The sequence below is a fragment of the Argentina silus genome (genome assembly GCF_951799395.1).
Source record: "Argentina silus genome assembly, chromosome: 4".
In the NCBI taxonomy this organism is placed as follows: domain Eukaryota; kingdom Metazoa; phylum Chordata; class Actinopteri; order Argentiniformes; family Argentinidae; genus Argentina; species Argentina silus.
The window spans coordinates 11,232,707-11,258,781 of NC_139658.1; the positions used below are offsets into that span (position 1 = coordinate 11,232,707).

At 42.1% G+C, this 26,075-nt stretch overlaps 2 protein-coding genes across 2 annotated transcripts; both read right to left on the reverse strand.

Moving 5' to 3' along the window:
* Positions 1 to 2,595: 2,595 nt before the first annotated feature.
* sypl2a (synaptophysin-like 2a) lies at positions 2,596 to 12,224 on the reverse strand. The gene is made up of 6 exons (XM_083668187.1): positions 12,042 to 12,224; positions 11,767 to 11,841; positions 6,310 to 6,428; positions 5,696 to 5,894; positions 5,001 to 5,180; positions 2,596 to 4,877 (listed from the first exon to the last, which is right to left on the reverse strand). The coding sequence occupies exons 1-6, from the start codon at positions 12,054 to 12,056 to the stop codon at positions 4,752 to 4,754; spliced, it is 714 nt and encodes a 237-aa protein (XP_083524313.1). The 5' UTR covers positions 12,057 to 12,224; the 3' UTR covers positions 2,596 to 4,751.
* An 842-nt stretch (positions 12,225 to 13,066) lies between these two features.
* On the reverse strand, positions 13,067 to 14,568 carry LOC310804082 (uncharacterized protein). The gene is made up of 2 exons (XM_083669174.1): positions 14,372 to 14,568; positions 13,067 to 14,201 (listed from the first exon to the last, which is right to left on the reverse strand). The coding sequence occupies exons 1-2, from the start codon at positions 14,547 to 14,549 to the stop codon at positions 13,453 to 13,455; spliced, it is 927 nt and encodes a 308-aa protein (XP_083525300.1). The 5' UTR covers positions 14,550 to 14,568; the 3' UTR covers positions 13,067 to 13,452.
* Between the last annotated feature and the right edge of the window lie 11,507 nt (positions 14,569 to 26,075).

The window sequence follows — 26,075 nt, forward strand, 5'->3', positions numbered from 1 at the left end:
CTCATGTCAGTTGGAAAGCAGGCAAGGAACCTTTCCATGGGAGTAGACTTCACTTCACCCTAATGTGACTCTGTCTAGACAGCCCCTTTCCCACCAGACCAAAGTGCTAGCAGCTTCCAAGCATGAGGCTTGGTGTGAACAGCCCAAAGCTTAACCCCTTTTACACAGAGGCTTGTCCTGGTAATTTACTGTTACTGTGTAAACTGACCTGGGGTAGGGTATAGCACTCAATCTTTTACCTGTGGCAGACCTAGTCATGGTACAGATAAATAAGGGGTCTGTGTAAATGGGGCAGAGGTGATATGCAGGTATTTATGAATTCCAGTCTGTCCTGTGGCCCCCCTACCGCCCCTCAGGTATGTGCATTTGCATTGAATTCCAGTCTGTCCTGTTCCCCACCTCCCCAATCCCCCCTCCCCAACTGTCCCATCCTACTTTACCTGCATTGCACTGATGTGTGTAAACAGGGTGTATCATGGGTAAATCATGGTAAGACAAGGCCTGCGTAAACAGGGGTCAGACAAAAAATACCGGGGAATCTTTTGTGGCATTTTACAGCGATCTCTGTGGGACTAGGGCTTTAGTGCGAACAGTCCAGGGAGCCATGTTTTACCACCAATTCATACCACCAATCGGGGCAGTGCCGATGGGCGGGTGTGAGCTGGAGGTGAGCCAATGACTGGAGGGTTGCTGACATCATATCTAATTTGCCTACTAATGTGGCGCGCCACCCCTAACTGCAGCTGACCCCGTGCTCTGACCTCTCTGTGTGACCCCGTGCCCTGAGGATGTGAGCACGGGGTGTGGATGTGCGTATGAGGTCTGTGTGTGTGTGTGTGCCATCTATCTATTGTCTATTCTATCATTGTGGAATCCTAACTCCAGATCTGTGCACGTAACTCATTTGCGTAAATCTTTTATTGATGACAATAGGGAATTTGCTTGATGATTTGAGTAACGTCCACCATCAGCTCATCCAATCTTACAGGATTTTTAAAGATCCTGGTCATAAGGCGAATACAAATCCTTAAAGACCTGTGAGCCAAATGGATTTGGATGATTTGTGTTAATAGCCCGATAGCCCGAGGACAGTATGAATAGCTAAACGTCAGCAATGCACAAGCTAATGTCAGCATATCATACTAGTATGACTTGGCCTATTGCAGGCTAGGTGAATCTCTCCTAACCTGTACTCTCAGACCAATGTGTTCACTGAATTAGTAGAGGCTGGCCTGGGAGAAGGTAGGGGCTCAGGATAGAAATGCAACTGGACCACATACACTCACTGAGCACTTTATTAGGAACACTATACTAATACTGATTAGGTCCTCCCTTTGCTCTCAAAACAGCCTCAATTCTTCACGCAATTCCTGCAGATTTTTCAGGTGAACTTTCAACTTTCTGTGAAGCTCCCGTTCTACCACATCCCAAAGGTGTTCTACTGGATTCAGATCCGGTGACTGGGAAGGCCACTGAAGAACACTGAAGTCATTGTCATGTTCATGAAACCAGTTTGAGACGACTTTGTGACATGGTGCTTTTTCATGCTGGAAGTAGCCATTATGCTATAAGATGGGTAAATTGTGGCCATGAAGGGATGCACATGGTCAGCAACAATACTCAAATAGCCTGTGGCATTCAAGCAATGATTGATTGGTATTAAAGGGCCCAAAGTGTGCCAAGAAAACATTCCCCACACCATTACACCACCTCCACCATGAGAAGGTGTACAGGTGTTCCTAATAAAGTGTTGGGTGAGTGTGTGTGAGGTAACACTCCCCACACACATAATCCTCAGTGAGTCAACACAAGGTTAAACATTGTGAACTGCTCATACACAAACTACACCACTACACATGCACAACACTTACAACTTTTAATTCATGTTCCTCTGTCCTGTTATAAAAACGCATTCAATCGTATGTGTTTGCATAGGTGTGGATGTACTGATTTAATGTACTTTAAGAAGGCCCGTAAGCAACAGGTTTATTTACCCACCCCTGGTTTACATGTTTTACTGATGGCAGAACCATAGGGGTTCTCTAGTTGCAACTGCAACTCTGAGAGGCTTCCCCTGAATAGAAAAGCGTCTCGTAGAGTTGCAGTTGCAAATAAGGGTTTCTCACCTCCACTGCTGGGGACACACAATGTTTCACATTTTCGTTACAGCCCAGCACTACTACACCCAATTCAACTAAACAAGGGCTTGGTTATATGTTGATTAATTTAATGAAGTGTGTTAGTTGGGCTGTGTCATACAGGATTCTGTATTGTTGTCCTAACCCAGCACTCACACATTTCATTAAACTACCAGTAATCAACTAATTACCAAGCCCTTGTTTGGTGGAATAATATCTTCTTTGTCTAGGACAGACTGGAGTTGAGATACAGTAAGGAGAACTTGATAATTACTGGTATGTGATCTATCAGCCACCCAAACAAATCAGTACCACCTAGTGGGTAAAAGGTGAACTGCAGCTGATGAGGGGAATCACCACTATTCAAAGTATGGGAATCACACCCCCAGCCTTATACAATGAAATGCTCCCATCTAGTGTCTGAACTGAACAGTAAAGTGACAACCCACAGCAGGTGCAGCTCTCTCCAGTTTTAATGTTCGTCAATACAGAAGATGTACAGACACACTGTCATTTTCTTTCACACAAGCAAGGCACAAAATACAAAAGAAAGTCACATGACAGAAAACCCATCAAAAAACTAATTATACCCAGACGTCTGATTTCTGTCCAACATAAGATCACACCCCCCCCCCCACACTCAAAATGGCACAATTGATCTAATTTACAGTTTCCTTTGATTACTGATAATGACTGCTAGCCCTGCTTTTGTAAACCACTACAGAGGCCAAGGCGATACAGACAGCTGCATGGTCAGCACAATGTGATTTCCCTCTTAAAAAGGCACAGGACATCATTGACATTAATACACTCTTAGTGCAAGGCAAAAGCCTTAAATCAACAGGTTCCATTCACTTTTCCATAGAGAGGGACCAACTTCATGTTGTCTGCAATACAGTATAACCTTTAAATGTACGGAAATCATTGGCAAAATTAAACACAGTAGTAAGTGGAAAAAAAACAAGCATTAAGAATCAGGAAATACAGCAGGATTCATTCATTATGGCACTTGTTTTTGCCATTTGTTGCTTGTGTTATTCATCATTCTATGATGATCAAGCCTGTAAGCTTACACAGTGCTATGACAATTCAACAGCAAAAAGTCAAAGACAGCCATGATGGTATTAACATTAATTGGGGAGAGAGAAGGTGCACAAAAACAAGATATTTTCCTTTGAGAAACACACACAGAAGCCTAAAATTGGCTTTTTAAAATCTTTTAATTGACCAATTAAAAAAAAAAAAGTAAAAGAAAACAGTATAAATAATGACATCAAAAGTTGCCTTTTCTCATTTCAACAAACATTTTGTGAAGAGTAGTCAAAAACAGAGGGAACTTAGTGTTTTAGTTGTTTGAAAGTCACATCTCTACATAACAAGACTTGAAAATGTTTGGCTTCATTTCAGTCATTTCCACAAACAAGCCAAACAACTAACTGCAGATACTTGAGTAAACATACAACAGCCAGTCTTGGATACAGGCACTGATGGCTCAAATGTCTATGGCAGTTGCTAGCCTTGCATTAGCTTAAACCTCCAGTAAAAAAAAATCACTTGTGGCATCTTTAAATTGGTGTAATTTTACGCAGGCTTGATACCTGAGGTACTGCAATACATAGGTGGAAATAACCAAGGCACTTTTCATACGAAAAACAAAATAACAGCAAGCCATATCTTGCACTTCGAACGTGCTAAATATCAGGAGCGATTGTGTGTTCAAGTAGCCATCACAACTCACGAGTTTAGTGCGCCAAAGCAATGGGTTTTGGGATTAACATGACACAGAAATGTAACGTCCATGGTCTGTTTCAAAACATGTGGTCGTGGAATATAGGGGAGTTGCTGCAATGCAAGTTGTTAGAATTTTTTTATTTTTTTGCAACGTTGAGCAGGGGCTTTCATCTTTATCATGAACTCCTCCCCTTTAATGGACACATGGGAAAGGGAGTGAAACCTAATTCATGGGAAAGGGAGTGAAACCTAATTCATGGGAAAGGGAGTAACACCTAGATTTACTGTATGTTAACGATGAAATACTGAACTTATCAGTCATAAAGGGTGTTTATGACTGTTTATGACTTAGAACAAAGCTGACAATATTATTCCTGTTAGGTCATATGGGGGTCATATGAATAAAAGCACCTGCTCTAGAGGAAGCAACTATAGGCCATTTTGAATCTCACAGGCACCCAGTTTCTTATCAAAGTGTTCAACTCAAGCCACATTTAATGACAACTGACGACATTTTATGTAGTATAAAGGCACTTAGTTTGGAATGGCACTTCAAGTAGAGATTAGAGGGTATTTTTTAAAGGCACAAGATCTACATCTGGAGAATGTGGTAGAATTGATTGCAGCTAACATGTCAATCACACAAATTGACCAATTAGGTGCTGAGGAGGGAGAGAGAAAAAAACAGAACTAACTGGTCACAGACTAGAGTAACTTGAGCTGAACCCCCGTCATTGAAAAAGGGGTCTGTGTGGGATGTGGGATTAAAAAGTTTTGTTTTCCTTTGATTCCTTTCTAATAGGGTTACATGAAAACCAGTGTCAGCCCCAAGCTACTTTGCAATTGGCTTGGGGCGATGGGGGAGGAGCCTCCAAGATCCAATTAGGGGCCGGATACTCCGCCCTCCTCCATTGTTGCCGGTGGGTTGGGATCCTTGTGGAAGGGAGTCTCCTTGTAGATGAACCAACAGTTACCAGCCCACAGGATGAGGTTCAGAAATCCGAAAATCTGGACATGGAGGGAAAGTACATTGTAAAAAAAAAACAGTGTGTGTTTTTAGTGGTCAGCCGTGTTATCTACCAATTACGGATTGTGCCTTTAATGCAATGCACGGTCTTGGACCTTACATACCACAGAGGCATTGAGGCGGCCCATGGTGGGGAAGGCCCCGGCTGAGCAGGTGCCGGTGGTGTTGCAGTGCGTAACAATGTTGTCTGGGTTGGTGGCCCACTTCACGTCAGTCAGGCCTTTACCCCAGGCAGAGGAGGACACCAGCCACAGGAAGGCAAAGGCTCCAGTCACCAACAGGTCCTGACACACACACACACACACACACACACACACACACACACACACACACACACACACACACACACACACACACAGACGACAGGGGTCATTGCTATCTGGAATGCTAGAGAAGACTGGTTAAGACTTGACCTCTGGAAGGTCAAGTTGAACCAGAAGTATGTACTAGTGTTGCTATAAAAAGAGATTAAGATCGCTAAAGCTGAGCCAGGCATATTTGTACTCAGCGCAGCAAAGTATATCTAATGAACCATACAACCTGGCACCTGCTGGTCTCTCAGGTTATAAACACATTCTCTACAATAGGGCACCACTGCTACACCACACTACTGTATAGTACACTCCCCAGTGCACTTACAGTAAGCCAGACTCACTATGATGGCTGGTTTTGTGGTAGACACGCTCAGGTTATTAATAAATCCACTCCTAATACGGTCATGTACAGTGACAGTTGACAGTATGACAGTATCCGCGACACAATGACATCAACCGTACTAGAGTATTAAAGTCAGCCTCACTATGATGGGTCCCTTGGTGGTCTCGCGGTAGACGTGCTGGTAGCCCAGGTAGAGCACCAGGGTGGCGGTGCAGTAGAGGAAGCCGAACACGCCCACACACACGTAGAACTCGGCCGAGGAGGAGTAGTCACCCTGGAGGAAGCTCTTTTCGGGGGCCGTTGCGTTACACGTGGGCACCAGGTATGGGTTACTCTGCAACCTGGGCAGAGAGGGAAAGGCATGAGGGGGAGACGCTTGACTGCAGATCGAGGTCACGTCAAACACATTGCAAACAGGCTTTTGTATGGTCAGTTAAAACATTGCTCTGGAAATGGACATGTTTTCACCCTACACATCTTGCTCCCTGTGTTTTGTTTTTGCATAGCTTGTCAAGGAGTGTCTGGTCAAGGCCTTGGTAATGTACAAACAATTAGAAGGAGATGCTGGGTTTGAGGGAGGGGAGTCCAAACACATATCTAACCTACTCTGTATGTAGGCCTATTGCTTTCTCATGAATAAAGAATTCATTCATTCAATTACCACTTTATAGGAACAATGGCAAAATGACAATATGAAAGTGAAATAAAATAAAAGTATAGAGTTACAGATAGATCAAGTTTATGGATCAGTGTTACCTGAAGGGGTAGCCAAACGTAGCCGTTGCGTTTTTAACTGACCCGTCGGCACATTTCACAACCAAGTGGGTGGCCCCTGAGTAGCCCCCCGTGGTGGCAAAGGCAAAGATGGTGAACACCTACAAAGAGAGGGAAGAGGTGAGCTTTCAAGTTATTCTAATATGAGATGAGGGTCATAGACCGATTTGGCCAGCCAGAAGCAGTGCTGTACGAAGTGGTCCTCTGTGGCTCAGTTGGTAGAGCGTGGCGCTAACAACGCTTAGGTTGTGGGTTTGATTCCTGCTGGGACCATATATACTGAAATGTATGCACTCACAGCAATGTAAGTCGCTTTGGATAAAAGCGTCAGCTAAATGGCATATATATAGGTAGGCCTATTCTTTTCCCAGATGGTGTCTACGAGGGTAGGGCATGCCTCTCTTATCACTCCTACTCAGGAGTGCTACTGATAGGCCAACCCTTTTCTGATCCGTGTTCAAGGTAGCAATGGCAGCTTTGTTGTCTTCTTCTTCCTCCTCCTCCTTGCTTCTTGTTCCCTCTTAAGCACATTTAGTAAGAGACAAAAACACAAACTCACTCGTGTGCTATAATCTGAACGAGAGAGTGTTTTTTCCTCTGGCAGGATGTGGACCTGTTTCAAGTGGTCAGGTGTTCCCTGATCCTGCACATTTTAAAAGGCCTGTTTAAAGGAGTAATAAAGCAGGAAGGAGTGGTGACTTTGCAAGAAAAGCAACAACTTTAGCAGAACACCCTGCTGGGCCCAGGTTAGACAGGAAGAGCCCCCCCCCCAGTCTATGTGACTCTGGTCACACTCAGCACTGGGAAGCCCTGACTAGGTAGAAAAGAGGGGACCTCAAACCAATCTGAAATCACTTTCTGCATTTCCAGCAGGTCAGTGGAGATGGAGAGAGAGAATCAGCATGTTGCACACAGAACACACATGTAGTGCTCAAAAGCAGAGGAAATCGTCTCCGGCATGGCTGGTGTTGCAGACACACAGAAAGACACAGACAGGCTCCCTCGGTCTCTCTCCTTTCCACTTTCTCTCTTCCTCACATCAGTTTCCTCTTTCCATACAGGAAACCCTCCCTCCCGGCAAGCTTTGCCGAATGTACTGAGGGCTGACTAACCAAGAGTGGACAAAGATATCTCTGTAGCGGGGAGGGAGAGAGTGAATAAGAGAGAGAGATAGAGAGAGAGACAGAGAGAGATAGAGGCCATGATTTCATACAGCAGTCTTACAAGAAGGATGTCAACAAGGCAACCAGACGAAGACCCAGCTAGGGTTAGAACATCTGTGGAATAAACAGTAGGCCTACACTTTCAGGAGCAGAAATCATTGTGCTTATTTCTTTCATGTTTTCTTAACAGCTAGGCCTAGGCCATCTCTCACTATGGATGTACATCTGCCCCGCTAGCTCTCTTTCTATATCGCTCCCTCTTTAATTCTCAAACCCCCTCAGTATAAAAGGGACACTTGGAATCGGACACTTGTATTTCTGCAGTTCCGGAAGGTGTCTGTCTGTGGTATTCACATGGAAATAGACACTGTCTATTAGACAGCATAGGATGGATATAACCCTCTTTATTTGAGTTGGATGAAGTTGCTGGACCTTCATCTAAGGTCAGTTGTGTGTCCCCCTAAACGGTGTAAGCGCGGACTGGTGGAGAGTATGCTGGTTTTAGATCTGTGCCTGTGGGAATCTTCTACAGGCTAGGCTATTTCTTAGGTCTACATTGCCTGTCAAACAAGGTAGTGTGGTGCTATTCAAATCATACCAAGCTAGTAGTGTACTAGCTCAGAAACAGAACATTCAAATGCCATATATCTCTCTCATACACGTTGATTTCTGAGGGCTATTGATTCACTGTTCTATATATAGACCTGCTACAAAGGTTCAACTTACAGTAGGCCTAGTAATCCAAGTTACAGACTGAAAGATGGTAACTTGACTTTGCGTTATTGTTTTTCATCAATCACCAAGTGTTTGGGTTTGGGTCGGCACTGGGCACTGTTTCAACAAATGGGAGCTCTTTCAAGGAGTTCCTTTCTCCAGTGATCTGATAGAGGCGTGTGGCACGTCCTGACTTCCTCCGCAGAATGGCCTTTGTCCTGCGTAACGCCCACATTGGCCAGAGCACTATGATCTCAATCCACATATTATTTACATGGCAGTTGAACAATGCAGGGCAGCCCAAACCATGACTTGTTATCACAGCACTAAAACAAATGTCCATGAACTTTTAATCAGGCAAAACATTTTTTATCAACAGAAGAATGTTTAAAACACAAACTCCAAAACAACGTTCTAGAGATGAAATATCATAAATAGCATTATTTTAGCGCCCATAGGGCCACAATGGGTGAGACCTGTTTAATAAGCTCCTACTACTAATGTCTACTGAACTCTGGGGGAGCTGGTTTCATCTTTCAGGTGTCTGGCACTCAGTCTGAAACATTTCTCAGCTTTCATCTCCGCCCTTCTGACCCTCACCCCCACCCCACCCCAGGTCCAAGTCCAGACCACTCCAGAGCTCTCCCCAGACTCTGACCAACCTCTAAATAAACCTTCAAGCCTGGTCGGTAGTTTTCCTGAGACATTCTTCCTGAGTAAGTAACACACCCAGCCTCCCACTGGCTGACACTCCTAGATCTAAATAGTATGGTAAGTTAGAGAGGGGGCAAGAATACAAGGGAGAGTGGGGAAATTAGGCTTTTTGTAGGCCTTTCTCTGTAAGCTTGCCTTTTCTAGCTTCTCGCCCACCAACAGAATCAATTGGCTTCATAGCAAATCAGGTTGATGCCAATAATACCATGTGACAGGAGTAGGCCTAGAAAGGGAGCCCAGCCAGGCGAAGAGGCCACACCCCGTTATTACTCCTCATATCACCGAGCTAGCCCACATGACCCATCAGATCACCTGACAGCACGGCTAATGGTGAGACTACACATGCAGGCCTATGTTGTAAAGACGAGCTGCTGCTTCTCTGAGGCAACATCGGTGATGGACATTAGCCGGCGACACTGACAGAGAAGCCGTAGTGAAGAACATGTAGATTCCACCCTCTATGACGAGGCGTGAAGTGACCTCGTCCCCAGGCAATTTGCGCAGAGCGCACAGACACCCGGGTTCCCAACGACTGAAAACTGTCCTTGGTGGGAGTGAACATACTGAGGAAAATATTTGTTGTTATTTGATGTTGGCGAATCACACGTGGTGTGCGAGCACGAGGGAGAAGGGCTGTGCGAGATTATTAGTGCGAGGTACGGCCAATGGCTACGCGTCAGGGGTTTTTAACCGATCTTTGCATTGGGTAAGCCAAGTTTGACGCCTTCCGAGCATATTGGGCAGAAGTGTCTGACAACAAGATTGTGTGAAGTGTAGGCTACCCAAAATGACTGCATGAGTGGCCAACAAAAAGTGTCCTTTTGTCTGCAAGATGCATCGGCACCATACGCGGTGCCAATTTGACTATGAGGCCTATATACAGTGAGAAATTCTATTCTGCAAATTCTATTCAACGCAACAGTCCCAATTGATCCAGGGAAATACACCGTTGCCAGAGACAGGTCGAGGGGGGTGGTGGGTCGTAAGGTACGTGAAATGTTTGTGAAACGTTCTCAGAACAGCTCCACTGAGCACAGAACAACAGCTAGCCCTATTTCAACTCTGCCTGTTCTACACCCCCTCATATAGACCGTAAACATGCAGCTGCACGAAGGGTTCAACCCAGGGATTACTGATGTGTATTAAGTAACCTCTGCCTCCACTCCCTCCCATGGACTGACGCTCTGAGAATGCCCTGCTGCAACGGCCAGCAGGATCTACAGTGCATTTCCTGGTAACTGGCCACTCCCCCCCTCAGGACAGGGAGGCATGTCGCTGGCAAAGCAAACACAGGGAGGGGAAGAGGGAAGTCATAAAAGGGTCAACATCTTCTAAACTGATGAGTCAAAAGTATACACTATTTTTTAAAATATTTATTGATACGTTATTTCCATTTTTTGGAATTTTGATTTTATATATATATATATATATAGCGCATATTTCTGTCATCTCTAACATTGCTGGGTAGTGAGGGAGAGGTAGACAGCCTCGACTTGGACTCCAACTTCTCAGATAAGGCCGTACTAGCTGCCTCGAGGGGCCGGCCCCTAGCTGCTCAACACACCTTTAACACACAGACAATTAAACAGTCAAGTTAGCGAGTCAAGCCTCAGGCAACTTACATATTACATAATACATGCACGCGCACACAGAGAGCGTGGAGAGACAGTGGATCGGAACCGGGGGTCCTCCACATTTCCTGAGTCAGCTACCCAGACAAGGCTGTTAGTTCATGAATCCAAGCTGTTTGTGTTGCACCAGCTGACATTCTTCACACTACAGCCGACAGGCTACGCCTACCAAAAATGTCACTTGGCCACATCTCAGCCCGCCTTGAAATGTTACACTTGAGCAAATTAGCAACAGTACTCAGAGCCTTGTAATGTGTCCGGCATCTCCACTATCCGTTTACGTCAAAACACATAAGCAACATTCTGTGTGTCAGGTCGTTGCTCATGATTCCTTTGACTTAACTAGGCCTATCTCCTTTGATTTGGGTTGGAATCTGCAGACTGGTGAAGTGGTGGTTTATCAGAACCCAAAAGAGTACGGTAATATTGTCAGTTAGTGACCAAGTCCACTCACTGTGGATGATAGAAGGCTTGATAACTATCTTCTCACTACCAATCTAAGCTTGTATATATGCCTTGAAGTTTGAAGGTGTGTTATTGAGCAGTAGACTACTACTGGTGAAGGTTACAAATGAGGTCAAACGCTAAGTTGCCTTGGTTAACACAGAGCAGCAGAGAATAGCAAATTATGCACAGGACCCATTTCTCCCGAGCGCTCAGATAATGGACACTCAGTACATATTAGTGTCGATAATAAAACCTTTTTGTGACCAAGTGCATTGATGCAGATTGGTCTTGTAGCTCCAGTTCACAGTACACATCCATGATGTCTATCTGGAATCAGGAACACAAATAAACAACTTTAAAACACATTTACGGCGGCACATTGAGGAAAAAACGCAAGAAACTTGACGCAAATAAAAAAAAAAGCAAGAAGAGAAGAGTGAACAGAATGCCAGTGTGTCTATAGACAATCGCTGAAAAGGGTGTTGCCCGAGGAGAGCAGCTCATCATGTGCGAACGCAAGGTGCTTGTTTTACACGTCGGTGGTCGAGAGGTTTGAGGAGACAACTACACAACCAGAATCAACACATTAAGTTATTTTTTTCAAATTAAAAGCAACATTAACCTGACACTTAACCTGACATAGCAAGGAATACAAGCAAGATAGAAAGGTTGCACAACTGATTGTCGGCGTTAGTAAACAAATCAACAGCTGGCTAGAGACATCAAGCTAGCAATCAGATTTTTCAGGAGGTTAGAATTCAGAATCTTACCCATTCTAGAACCCGAATAAATCCCAAAGGTTCTTTTAGCGGTCCCAGGTCAAGTTTGAGTCCTGACAGCAGTTTCTGAAGTTAGAAACGAGGCGAAGAGAAAACATTGGTCTCATGGTAGTGACTACGGTAGCTAAACCAACAATTAAATAAATAGCTATACTATATTTCAAGCAAACTCTCTTATATATCGACACTAGTTAACGACGCTATGGTTGGTCACCGTGCTTTGCTATGCTAGCTAAGGCTAACGTTAGCTCGTGTGACAACCTTACCTGAATAAACTCCATGGTGTTCGACAGATTTCAACAGTAAACAATGTTTGCTAATCTTAATTCCTAAATATATAACTCGTATTATCTTGGTAAATTCAGTTATTCAGTTTACATTCATCTGAACGGTGGCACAAAGTAAATGATCTAGCTAAAGAAGTGAGGCTAGTTAGCTGCCTTGTAAAACTGCTGTCAAACTTTCTCAACTATCACGGTTCACGTGATACTCAACTTGTTCTTAAAGAGACACGACGTGTTTATTTGAAATCCGAACCATGGTCATGAAATTCACTCACCCTGACCATGTTCATTCTTGGCTCTTGTCCTTATAACTCGTGTTTTGAAATGTTGATATGAAGTTGAGTATACATGTGTGTGTTAAATTACTCGATGCCATGATAAGAACAACAATTTGTGGATGTGTCAACTGAAAGGTTTGATTAGGCTGCTGTGAACCTAGTTACAAAGAAAGGTCTTGGTTTCCCTCAGGTTTCCAGTACAGTATCTAGCTAGTGGTTTAGAGAATACTACAAGTTGGTCCTCTGTGGCTCAGTTGGTAGAGCATGGCGTTAACAACGCTACGGTTGTGGGTTTAACTCCCGCTGGGACCATATGTATTGAAAAATGTATGCACTCACTGCAATGTCAGTCGCTTTGGATAAAAGCGTCAGCTAAATGGCATATATTACAAGTTCCCATTACGTTCACCTAAATGATTAGGCCTAGCCTATATGTTTAGCTGAATCAGGTGTGCTACCAGGCTGAAAACAAGGCTCAACACCATGGGTCCCAAGGACAGTTGCTGAATCAGAGATGGCATATTTGGCTAAATACTGTACTAACAAAGACATACATTCATACAATTTTCTTTTCTTTCTTTCTTACATTTTATGTATCACTTTTCAGTATTGTACATAACTTACATACAGGCCAAGTCATAACGACATGTGGGTGAGTAGATCTAAGTCTAAATATCAGGATTGGGTCCAGCTGAATTAGTAAATCAAAATTACAATTCAATAATTGCAAGAACCACATTTATTTTCAATGATTCAATGATCAATGATTGCTCAATACAATTAAAAAAAGAAAAGGTTCTTACATCAGATGTTTGTTTTTTCCATTTTTTAATTTTAATTTATATTACTTCCTGAATTGACTGAATTTAAAAATCTAATTGACTCCAACACAGCCAAATTATCAAAGGGTGTGTGTTCATTGTAAACACATGACTGTCACTGGCCAGCTAATAGGCTATTTATGTAATTACTCAATTAAATAGTCACACATCAACCACTGTGTGTGACGTTGCCATGGCATGGCAGGCATTATACCCACCACACCCCAAAAGGAACCATGTTTCCTAAGAAAAATACAGGTCATTAATTGTTCCAACACAACAGGTGCACTCCTCTCAGATGAGTGAAAGATAGGCTCTGTGACGGACGTGCGTTTTGAGGTGTCTGTTGACTTCACCAGACTGGCTAAAACGTTTTCCACACTCCGGACAGCTGTATGGCCTCTCCCCTGTGTGAACCCTCAGATGCGCTCTCAGTTTCGACATGTGCTGAAAGCTTTTCTCACAGACATCACACTGGTGAGGCTTGTCATCAGAGTGCTTTTTTACTGTCCTCGTGGTGGTAAAGCTTTTTCTTTGTCCTCTCATAGAGCTCCTTGGTCGATTGGGAGGTGGTGCGTCAAACACGCGAAGACTCTCAGTCCTACTGATACACATACTGTTTCCACTCTGAGACACAGCAATGTCTGGAATCATCATGTCACATAGAGGTTGTAGTGGGTCATTGGTTGATTCTTCTGATACACCGTAGCCCTCTCTTTCTGGTTCTGTTTTGATCTGTTCAATTGTGCTGTTGGGTGGAGAGTCCCTCTCTCTACCCTCCACAATTTGAATTTGGTAATGATGTGAGAGATGAGATGGGTCTTGATCACAGTCATTTGTCGTACTGAGAGAAGTGAATATGGACTCTGTAGCATTGTCAGACTCCAGTCCTAGCTGCTCTTCTTCACTCTGACAGGTGCTCCTGAGCTCCTGCTCCTCTTTAATCTCTGGGTCCTCCTGCCCTACGCTGGGGCTCCATTCCTGCTGACAGTGCTGTTGTTGGGGGGCATCCTCTTCTTCCGAGACCACTATAGGCTGTTGTGCTGGTATTTGAAAGAAAAGGAAGATGAAGGCATTGGTCATAACATTATATTGATGTATCCCTGCACATTTTAAAAATAACCACAAAACATTGTTAGCTACGTCGGTTGTTTCGATCGGTTCGATGACCAATAACTGAAATAATGTATGACTTATAGCCATATAGCCTAACCTGGCGTAAATTGAAAAGCTATGTCCAGCAGCCTCCGTAGACGATCGTTCTCTGCTTTTGAACGTGTAATTTCCTCCTGGTATTCGTATAAAGTCTTTTCCACCTCTTTAAATATTTCTCCAGCAGCCACAGCTAATCGTTCAGTAAGAAACACATTGAACAGCTTCAACGTGGTCATTTTCAGGGATAAAACGGGCCAACACAGTAATGTTTTGTTTACACTTGTCAGATCAATGTTCTTCTTCGGTTTTCCTATATTTATTGACTGTAAATGCGGTGGACCATATCGCCACCTGCTGTACTGGAGTAGTGCTGAACATGTAATGACTATCCAGCGATAGACCTAAACCTCTTAACAGCACCGCAAACAGGAGAGGTTAGCATCTTTTTCTGTCGTGTAGTCTCTGTAACTTGCTCACTCACTATAATTCATTCAGGACTTTTCATAAGAACGGCTGCATGAAAATTAATTCACTGGTATTCAGGAGCATATTTTCTGCTCAAAGTCACAGGTTTAATGCAATTATTGCATGCAATGGTAATGGACAACATATTCATACATATACTACTACCTTTAAATCTTAAAATAATCTAAGTGCATTTGTCCAAATACTTCCTAAAATGAGGGAACTACATACATAAAGCACTTTTATTTCTAAATGGTAAAAAGGTTCAGGTTACTGAACTGGGATTATGGGGACAGCTACTGCAGTGCAGGTTTAAAAACTCACCCATATGCTTTAAGTTATGTGAGCCACAAAGATCATAATAAAATCCTTCTGTTCTTATAATTCTTAGGTTGTACCACAATTCAACCCCTATTTGGAAGCATGCAACGGCTTTTCCATTTCAAGCCCAACTTTATTAAAACAACATTTAGTTCACAACAAAGTTAACACAGCACATCTTTGAAACAAAATGAAAATGTTATGCTGCTGAGGTTGTACATGGATGCATCTCAACAGTCAACCATGGCTTGGTCCTCTAATAACGACAAGGAATCAACCTGGTCTCCCTGCTGTCACTCTGAAAGAAAGGCTTTTCTAGTCCCAGATAACACAATGGTCTACTCTAGCAATAACTAAACTTTACATCTAAATCTGGATTGTACAAGAATAATATACTTTATAAATGCTATTCAGCATTCAGATGGAGTATTATCATCATAGGACATTGCCGGAGAAAGAGTAAGTCACAAAAGTAAACAAATATGCACACTTTAAGACACAATAGTATACAAAAAAAGAAAGGGGGCGAATTCAATAGACGGCATACTGTAAGTTAAAGATATTTCAGTTCAAGCTGTGACTTGAGAAACGTTAAGCTATATCAGCTATTTTAATAACATGAAATCTAAATAATAATGATTAGATTAAACAGTACCATATTACAACGCATATAACACGCCTGCAAAGACTACTACATGGCTCAAATGTCTTATATGTCTTCCTGTATCAGTAAGAAGGGAGTCCTGTTCTTTGGAATCATAAAACTGCTTTCTGTGTCAACACAAGTGTGGTGTGGACTCTTCATAACATTGTGTATGATCATTAAATGTCAACCTTATTTAACTTAAAGGTACATGGTCCTCTTTGTGTAAGTAAAAATAAGTCTTTCAATCTTGTTCAAACTGGAGCATTCTTCCCTCAGAGGGGAATGTCCTCCTGTTTATGAATGACACTCAAATGCTTTCTTAGGGCTCCTTTCCAGTTGAATGACTTGTTGCATACCTTGCACATATGTGGCTTCACTCCGGTGTGAACCCTCTGATGGAGACTTAATTTCCCCGCTGTAATAAAGCATTTTTCACAGGTAGTGCACTTGAAAGCTTTCTCCCCTGTATGTGTCCTCATATGCACTGTGAGGGCTTCACTGACTGTGAAACATTTGCCGCAATCTTTGCATTTGTATGGTTTCAGACCAGTGTGCTTGGTCATATGTGTGGTAAGGGACCTCTTAATAGGAAAACATTGCCCACAAACTTGGCAGCGATGTGGCTTCTCACTAGTGTGTATCTTCATATGGGTTGTTAAGCTCCCGTTTCGGGTGAAGTGTTTGCCACATTCTTCACAGTGAAATGGTTTCTCCCCAGTATGACTTGCCTCATGCGTTTTCAAATTGTACGATGTCTGAAAGCATTTGCCACATTCCGAACACTTATATGGTCTCTCCCCTACGTGACACCTCACATGCACATTCAAATTAGCATTAGTCGTAAAACATTTTCCGCAAACGTAACAAAAGGGCATTTCCCCTATATGAATTATCATGTGAGCAGTCATCTTTTTCGCAGTCCGAGAGCCTTCTCCACACACACCACAACAATGTTTCTTATCCTTGGCATGTGTTAGTGCGTGATTAATGAGTTGATTCATGAAGTCAAAAGGCTTCCCACACACCTGGCAATAACTTGGGGTAGCTAGTTTTTTACCTCGATTCCTAATACGACACTTTTTGCCTTCCGCACCTTTGGCACCAGTTGTAATGCTGTGTGACTTTACTGGCTTTGACCCTGATGATAGCTCTTTGCTCTCCTCTGCGTAATAACTATCACCGTGTTCACTCTGAGCACAGTCTGCTTTGGCTGCTGCAGAAATGAGTTCAGAGTCGCTGTCACTTTCTGATAGTCCGTAACCATCTCCTTCCTCCGTCCCATCATAGCTTTCAGCATTTTCACTCTGAGCTGCAGAAAGGTCTGTATTGGTTGCAGAGATGGAGAGATAGAAACCAGCTGCTTCTGGTGCTTTGTAAGCATCTCTGTCAGGTTCTGTTTTGAGATCCTTGGTTGTGTTGATGGGGAGTGAGTCTTTGTTCTCGATGACACTGGTTTGGTGAAGATGTGGTTGAGGTGGGTCCTGATCACAGTCTCTCGTCGCCAGCCCTTGACTCTGCTCCTCCCCCTGACTAGTCCCGAGCTCCTCTTCCTCCGTGCCCTGTGTGGGGCACGGTTTTTCGACTTTGTGCATGTTCTTCATATGATTGATTAAGGTGCCATTTCGAGGAAAGTGTTTGCCACATTCTCGGCAGTGATATGGTTTCTTCCCAGAATGAACAACCTCATGCGATTTCAAATTGTACAACGTGTAAAAGCATTTTTCACACACGGAACACTTAAACGGCCTCTCTCCTCTGTGCTGCCTCGTAATATGCACATTCAAATTAGCAACGGTAGTGAAACATTTCCCACAAAGATCACAGCTAGCTATTTTTCCCATGTGAATTATCAAGTGATCAATCATACTTTTCGCAGTCCTAAATTCTTCACCACACACGCCGCAGCAGTGTTTTTTATCCTTTGCATGGGTCCGCACGTGATTGATTAAATGATTCATAAAGTTAAAGGTCTTCCCACAGACCTGGCAAAGACACGGTGTCGCCAGTTTTTTCCCCCGATTCCTGACACGAGGCTTCTTCTCTTTCTTTTCTTTTGGTTTTGGACCCTGTTTCCTTGGAGGCATTTTTTCTTTCTCAACGCTTGTTCTCAGTCTGCCCCCTTTCCTTTTACAAGATGTTTTGTCTTCTACGCTTGTGGGTACAGCTGTACTGTCGTTTAGTGGCTTTGATCCAGATGACGGTGCGTGATCTGAACTAACCCTGTCTTCATTCTGAGCTGCAGAACAGTCTGCGTGGGCTGCTGCAGAAATGCATTCAGAGTCACTGTCGCTGGGGGTTTCTGATACGTAGCCCTCAACTTCCTCCATCTCATCACCTTCGCTTTCAACATTTTCACTCAGGGTGGCAAAAATGTCTGTATTGACTGTGGAGAATGACTGGGAGTAACCAGATGATTCTGATGCTGCGTAAGCTTTTCCACCCAGTTCTGTTTCAATCTCTTCAGTTGTGCTGAAGGGTAGCGGGTCTCTGCACTCCATACCTTGGGTTTGGTAAAGATACGAGGGCTGAGGTGGGTCCTGATCACTAGCCCCAAGCTCCTGTCCCTCTGTTATGGGTGTGGGCTCTGGGTCCTCCTGCCTCACAGGGCCACTACACCTGCTTGTGTTGCTGTTGCTCATTGTTAACCTCCTCCTCTGAGGTAGAGAGGATGTACTGCTGAGGGTCTGCATAGAACAGTGAAATATAGAAAAACAACTTTACTCATACTCTAAAAACTGTACTCATGTATATGCTGTTGCTGACATGACAAGACCTGAGTCTGAAATAGATACATGGATATATTATTTTCCTCTGATCAGAGAGGAAATCTAAGCTACATGAATGTTGAATGGAACATTTTAATTCCAGTGTTTAGTTAAACAGATTTAAAAATATATATATTTAACAGAAATGAGTACAGAAACAAAGTACAATACAACCTGCCCTGAATTAGCCGGATAGCATCCTCCTCTATGCATATCCTATGGCCAGTGTGAATCGGAGACCGTGTCATGACAGTTTGTCATAAAATCAGGGCATACTGTGTACTTTTTGGTCTACCAGTCAAGATTTCTGGTGGATGAGACAGCCACTCAGATTATTTATTTATTTTTTAACATGAACGCAAACATCACACAAAAACGCATGACTCACGCATTGAAAACGACTCCCTAAACAGAACGCACCTCCCCGTGGTAGGCTTATACCGCTAATTATTCCCCCCCATGTTTTCAATCTGTACTTTAATTGAATGCATTATTTGGTTGTCACTCAGAAAGCTCATAGGGGGGAGTTTGTTTGAAAGTCAGGAGAACCGTAAGTGAGGTGTCCCTGTCAGCTGGAGGAGGCATGTGCAGCAGAAGTGTCACAAATGATGAATCAACGGTGACAATAACTGCGGATCACAACAGTTTCGTTTTTTAATTGAAGCATAGTATTCGCGAACCTTTGTTGGCTACCCACCAAAGTGTCTTTTAATATTTCTAGATTTACCCGCTAATGCTAAAATCTACCCGAATTTGGCGGGTGTTAATGTTTTTCCCTGAATAAACTCACTGACTGGTAGTCTCCACCAAATGTCCCTTGTAATTTAGGTGCAAGGGAGTTAGCAAGCTAACTTTGACCAAATCCCGAGTCGCAACTAAAGTTAGCTTGCTTCCACTCGAGTAGACTTAAAGTTATTTCTTTTTTTGCAAGGCACATTTGGCAAACTTGATGCTCGTCAAAGGGGGCAACCACCAGCTAGTGACAGAAGATTTTTTATTAAAAACTGACTTGGCGGGGTCATTTTTATTTCTATACATGACAAAGTCTCCGACTCATGCCATCATACTGGCCAAGGGGGCATAGGACCTGCTGCATAGCGGTGGATGCTACCTGGTTAGCCCTGAACCAACGTATACTTTGCTATCGTTTTTCATTTGATAAGTTAGCCACATCTCCACGACGATAGTTCAAATACTTACCAAGTCTAAAACTGAGAGTTCGTTTGAATGTACATGCACAAAACTGATACTGACTGTAACTAGCTGGATAACTTGCAAATCGCTTGGCTTGAATAGCATAACAAGACATCTGCACAAATCTGCGCTTCCTTGTACTACGTACGTGGCGTGGCTGTGTGCGCAACGTGACAGATGAATATGTCAGTACCGCCACCTGCTGGTCATTGTGCGCCTCGACAGACCTCCCTGAAAAACTGAAACTGAGATGCAGAGAAGCTTGTCCATCCCTCTCTATCCACAAGGCTGCAATATCGCAACATGATTATCTTTAGGGTCCCTGTCAATCATCTATGTAGACAAAATAGCCTATTGAGCTTTGTTGGGAGGAGGAGTATAAAAGAACTAGAAGAGCTTCACTGTTGCTTAGTTAACCCATTAACCAATTGGTTGTGCTAGAGATTGCTGATCCTTCCAATGGCAGAGATTTGTCAAGGAGAGGACCTAATGGCTGGTTAGTAAATTTAAATTGGGGAATATCTGATTTGAATTGCTGGGGCATGATACTGTAAATCTACAATACACATACAGTGTAAGGACACTATTCAACCAAAGAAGATAGTTTTGCTAACTGAAATGACTACACCTGAGATATAGGGCTAGACACGACAATATGATTTAAAACATTTTTTTCAATAAATTTAAACTGCTTATTTTCAACATTTGTGTTGCCCTGCACAATTTATAAGTATTATAGGCCTACTATTCAGTATCAAAATCAGAATCAGATGGTGCATGGGACAAAAAAGCAATAGCAAATTTGACAAAACATTTACAAACTGCTCTCCAACCCGCTTCCTGAATGTGCATACATTTTAGAACATGTGGGTTTTTCTAACTGCTACAATATACTATTTTTGTAAATCTCATGACCTAGCTAGGCCTCAGACAGAGACACATCAAGCCAGCATTTTTAAACTGTTTTTTAAATCATAATATCTGTTTTCATATTGTGAACAAAGAAAGCTACCAATGTGGGTGCATGTTAAATGCAAAATTGTAATGAATCAATACCCAAAACACAAAGATGCTCAATACCCAGTACAAGGGCGATTCTTCAACTACAGGCACTTTTGGCCTTGTGAACTTGAGGGGAAAAAAAGTGTTAAAATCAAAATTGTCACAGTCTAACAGGTTAATATAACTAGTCTAGTTTGATGATCCATAAGAGAACACACTAACATTACAAGACAAATTGGTGTTTTTTTTTTTACATATTGTCCGACCCGCATTGAACAAATGTAATTTCCATCACATGTAAACATTTGATTATTATTTTAAAATAGTATGATATACATAATTTCTCAACAGTGTAAGACCACTTTCACACATAGTTTTACCAGTTTATACCTATATTGCAATTACCATACATTTGTGGATTAGGTAAATTAATTGAGATGAGGACCAAACACAAAGCTTACATCCACCACAACCTGAAATATAATATTGGATTGGTTAGATACATTTCAGGAAATAACTACTTGTGTTATTACATTAAGTGGAACATTATCCCATAAACTATGCAGAAGTTTTTAATGAGTGATTAGAATTTTGTAACTATTTTTAAAAAAAGGTATGAGGTGGTGGAAATGACTGGGTGCTGTGGAAATGACAATGAATGGACGTCCATGTAGAAAAACAGAAGACATTTATTTGAAAACCTTCTGAAGCACACAATTCCATTAAACAAATCCATTTAGTCTGTTTGGTCTCTTACCATGAACAGATGAACAGTCTTACTGTAAACAACTTTAACCAAAAATAGTCACACGAAGTTGTGATTGTAAAATTATGAATTTCTGAATATTCTAATCGGTCTCTTAGATGAACACTGTTCTGAAGAGAACTTTTAAAAGGCACCTTAAACCATATCATATCAATTATCATATAACATGAACTGTAAAGCATCCTGAACACAGGGCAGAGAGAGAGAGAGAGAGAGAGAGAGAGAGAGAGAGAGAGAGAGAGAGAGAGAGAGAGAGTAAGTAAGCATGGAGGTTTGTCCAGAGGGCATTTAGGGTGACTAGACAGTATGTGTGTGAGAGATAATTTATGTGTGCATGAAAGTGAGGTTGTGTGTGTGAGAGATAGAGAGAAACAGTGACAATGTGATTCTCAAGGCCAATTTGTAAATTGTGTCTATGTGGCTTCCTTTTTTTCTCTCCAAACCGCTTCCTGAATGTGCATACATTTTTCTAACTGCTACAGTGTACTATTTTGTCTTTTTCTAGGCCTCAGACAGAGACACCTCAAGCCAGCATTTTTAAACTGTTTTTTAAAATCATAATATCTGTTTTCAGATGGACCTACAAACATACTGTTTGGCAATCAAAAAGAATTATAGCCAAACAGTAGGAACATGATTAAACTATAAGGGAAAAGTTTTTTTATTTAAGTAAAAAGCGCTCAAATAGAAGGGTTTAAAACCCTCGTAATCACACTTAAATATAAGGATATATTGCACAAGGAAATAAGACAATGTTATTATACCAGGGGAGATGGGAGAATCTGAGAGCATCTGAAGGTTGGGATTAAATATAGAATAAATAGGAGGTTGGGCCAATAAGTAACCCCAAAACCCACTCTCAGTTCACCAATAAAGTCCAATTAAAAATGTAAGGCAAAAAATAACAAAAAAACGGAAGAAATTTTGTGGGCTTGCTAAAAGTCGTATGGTAGTGAAAAATGTTTAAAGATGGTTTGGACTAAAAAGTAAAGTAAGCATATAGGCCTACAACCATTTCTTTATGATTGTCAGATATATATACTACCATGTTGTTTCTATATAAATAACAATTCCAGAAAACAGTTTTTTCAGACTTTCAAATGCATCCCTAAGATTATCTGTGTGTGTGTAGAAATTACAAACTAATTTGTTTTTTCTTCTCTATTCTAAAGATGATAATTTCAGAATTGTGCTTATCGGAAATGCTGGAGTTGGAAAGAGCAGTGTTGGAAATACCCTTCTAGGAACAAATCCAAAACCCTTTGCTACCAGTTGTAAAGCAAAAGCTCACACATCTGATTGCATTAGACAGGAAGGATTCATTGAACAGCAGAAAGTGACCATTGTGAGAGGTGAGAGGTCAAAAAACGATCTCAAAAGTGAAATAGTATCATGCCTCATAGAGTGTGCACCTGGACCTCATGTCTTCATCTTAGTGCTGAGAGTGGCAAGATACACACAAGGAGAGCAAAAAGCTGTGAAGACACTATTCGAATGGTTTGGCAAGGATGCCCTGAAACATACTGTGATCCTCTTCACACATGGGGATGACCTCGATGATGAAATGACAATTGATGAATTTGCCAAAGGTATGGACTCATTGAAAGAGCTTTTTAAAAAATGTGGGGAGCGAATTCATGTCATTGACAACAAGCACTGGGTCCCTGGCCGGGCCTCAGGCGACAGAAGCAATACATTTCAGGTTGGAAAGCTCATGAAAACAATCACAAACATAGTGACAGGGGCGGGAATCTACACCAATGCAAGCCTTGCAAAGCTTGGGGAAGCCATAAAAGCAGAGGTTGAAAACATAAAGATAGAGTTGGAACAGAGGGAAGAGAGCCTTGACATCTCTGAGATCAGGAAACAGGCTAGAGAGAGAGTGAAAACCAAGACTTTGAAGCTGGTGGCAGGAGTGACAACTGGAGTGCTAATTGGGGCACTGTTAGGAGTATCAGTGGGAGCATTACTACCAGCCATACTAGTTGCTGGGTTATTCGTAGGCACAGCCAAAACAGTTATGCAAATAAGACCAAGAGGAGGAGGACAATGCACAGAAGTAGGAAAAATGGCCGGGATAGTAACTGCTCAAATTGGGTCAGGAGTGGCAGGTGGGGTGATAGCAGGGTTAGAGACAGGAGCTGTAGCTGCAGCAGGAATAGGACTAGGTGTAGCAAGTGGAGTAGCTGCTGTTGGTTGCATTGTTGCATGTGGAATCACTGGAGCCAAGGCTGCAAAAAGATCAAATAATCCAGATGAAGCAGCAAAGGAAGCAGCTCAGTCTGTGGTCAAGGAGACACGAGACGCAGTCAAGAAGACTTGGGAATTCACACAAGAGATTCTTACAAAGGAATCAAGCTATAAACCGATGAATGAATAAATGTTGTGTAGTATAACATAAATGATCATCAACATTTACTTTTTTTTGTAATAATTTGCATTATACTTTTTGTTTTACATTTTAGAATCAGCATGACATTCTTCAAGTTGTTTTAATGATGATTTAATGATTGATGCCTTTGTTTTGTCTTACTTGCACCTAAACTGACATTATTATAATATGTCTGATTCACTTCTCTTTTTTGACATGTGATACATGCTTAAATATATTGTACAACCTTGGTTTTAGACAAATCTCTTTCACATGATCAATCACAGACCGATTCCATCATGGAATGCAAATTCAGAAAATTGTAAAAAAAAGTTGTAAAGTAATGATTTTCTGACAAAAATAATTAATTAAATAATGGGTTAATGAAACAATATTGTTGTGTAATGCGTTCCAACTAGCTTACCTTTTGTTAATCCCTCACCCCCCATACCTCATAGAGCTGCTCAAACCCAAATTTCCCTCCTGCAGTCTCAGGTCCGATGGCCTTCTGTTACTCCATGTCAATGAAATCAGGCTGTGATCTATGGAGGATTGACATGTTCAGCAGCTATCATTTCTTTATCCACTACTATTGTTAATCCACATACTGTGTAGCATTTTATAACACTTCATATAATTGACACAGACAGAATGTATCAATACTGCAGTCGTCCCAACAATGTAAAGAGAAGAAAAAGACACAGGGCCTCAAATGAATAGCGGCACAGTAGGTCACACATACAGTGCACTAGACTAATGTATGAAAGATCAATACCCAGTAAATGATTTAGAGATTAAAGTCTATCTGAATTCCAGCACATTATTTATTTTGTAATAGATGATTATGTCAGTACCGCCACCTGCTGTGTGCCTCGGCAGATCTGAAAGGACCACAGAATAAAATACTGCAGTTTTCACAACATGAAGGAGAGAAGAGAGCAGGCAAAGACACACGGCCTCAAATGACCGTGGGCAGCAGCATACATACATATCTTTTTCCCCCCCCAAAGTCACATCCTGTTACAACATGTGACTTTTTCTCACTCTGCTCTTCTTGTTGATGACCTCGAGAATGTTTGTAGAAGAGGCATAACACTCTCTTTTGTATGAAGAGAGTACAGCCCCTCTTCTATAAACATGCATATGTTATTTATAAGGCAGCACCTCTGCTCTCGTTGTTTGAGCACTAAACCCTCTTCCATTAATGACTGATGGCAGAATGTACTGTAACCTCACGGTAATCTTTGTGTATCTCCACTACGACGTTTCTAGCCCTCCAGAGTTCCTAGCTGTTCCTTGTGTTTTGTCTTTTCCCTTGTGACTCAACTCGTTCTCCTGTGCCCCTCCAGAACCCTACATTTGGGATTGAGTGAGTGGTGAAGCCTGTTCTCCAGCCTGAGCAAGTCAGTTTAATCTTGTTTCTAGTTAGTGCTATTAAGAGTTGTTTGGTTGGCTATCCTGCCTTAAGTAGTTTATATTGGAAGCCATCTGTTTGAAGTCAATTAGCTGTGAAGTGCTGTCAATCTCCAGTGGGAGGGCCTAAACACTGCCAGGTATTTAACTCCTGCTCACCCTGGACCACGACTAATACATTCACAGAATCTGCATTTATTTTGTGACGATCGCAGAGCGACAGCCTCCTGACACGAAGACTCCAGACACAAAGACATAGGAGTCTATCTGTGGAGTCAGACTCCAGACACAAAGACATAGGAGTCTATCTGTGGAGTCCATCGAGGAAGGCCTGAGAGGAAGTTAATCATGAATGGAGTATCTGAATTAATCAAATAACCCAAAAACCTGTTACCTAAACCACTTAGGTTTGTCGAGAATAGGGCTGTCATCAATGACTTCAACTGGGTACTGGTCATGGAAGGCACACCAAACAGGAGAAAATATACATTTTATTACAATATATACAAAGGGAAACCACAGGGCTATGGAACAGGTGAGTAGCCACAGGATGGTGGCCCCTGTACGGTCTTGTACAGGGGCCAATAATAATGACTGAGGCTAGGAGAATGCAGAAACTATACACAATAGTAATCATCAAGACTTCAGACACAGCAATTTTCAAGTGTAAGCATAGCAACTGGTAAAAGCGGCAAAAAAGAATGGCAGTCCTAGGGGAATTATTAATTAAATTTAATGAGGAAATCATTGCCAACTGTGACTAACCACATACTAACATTCTAAATGATAGATCATTCTGATTCACTTCTATTTTTAGAC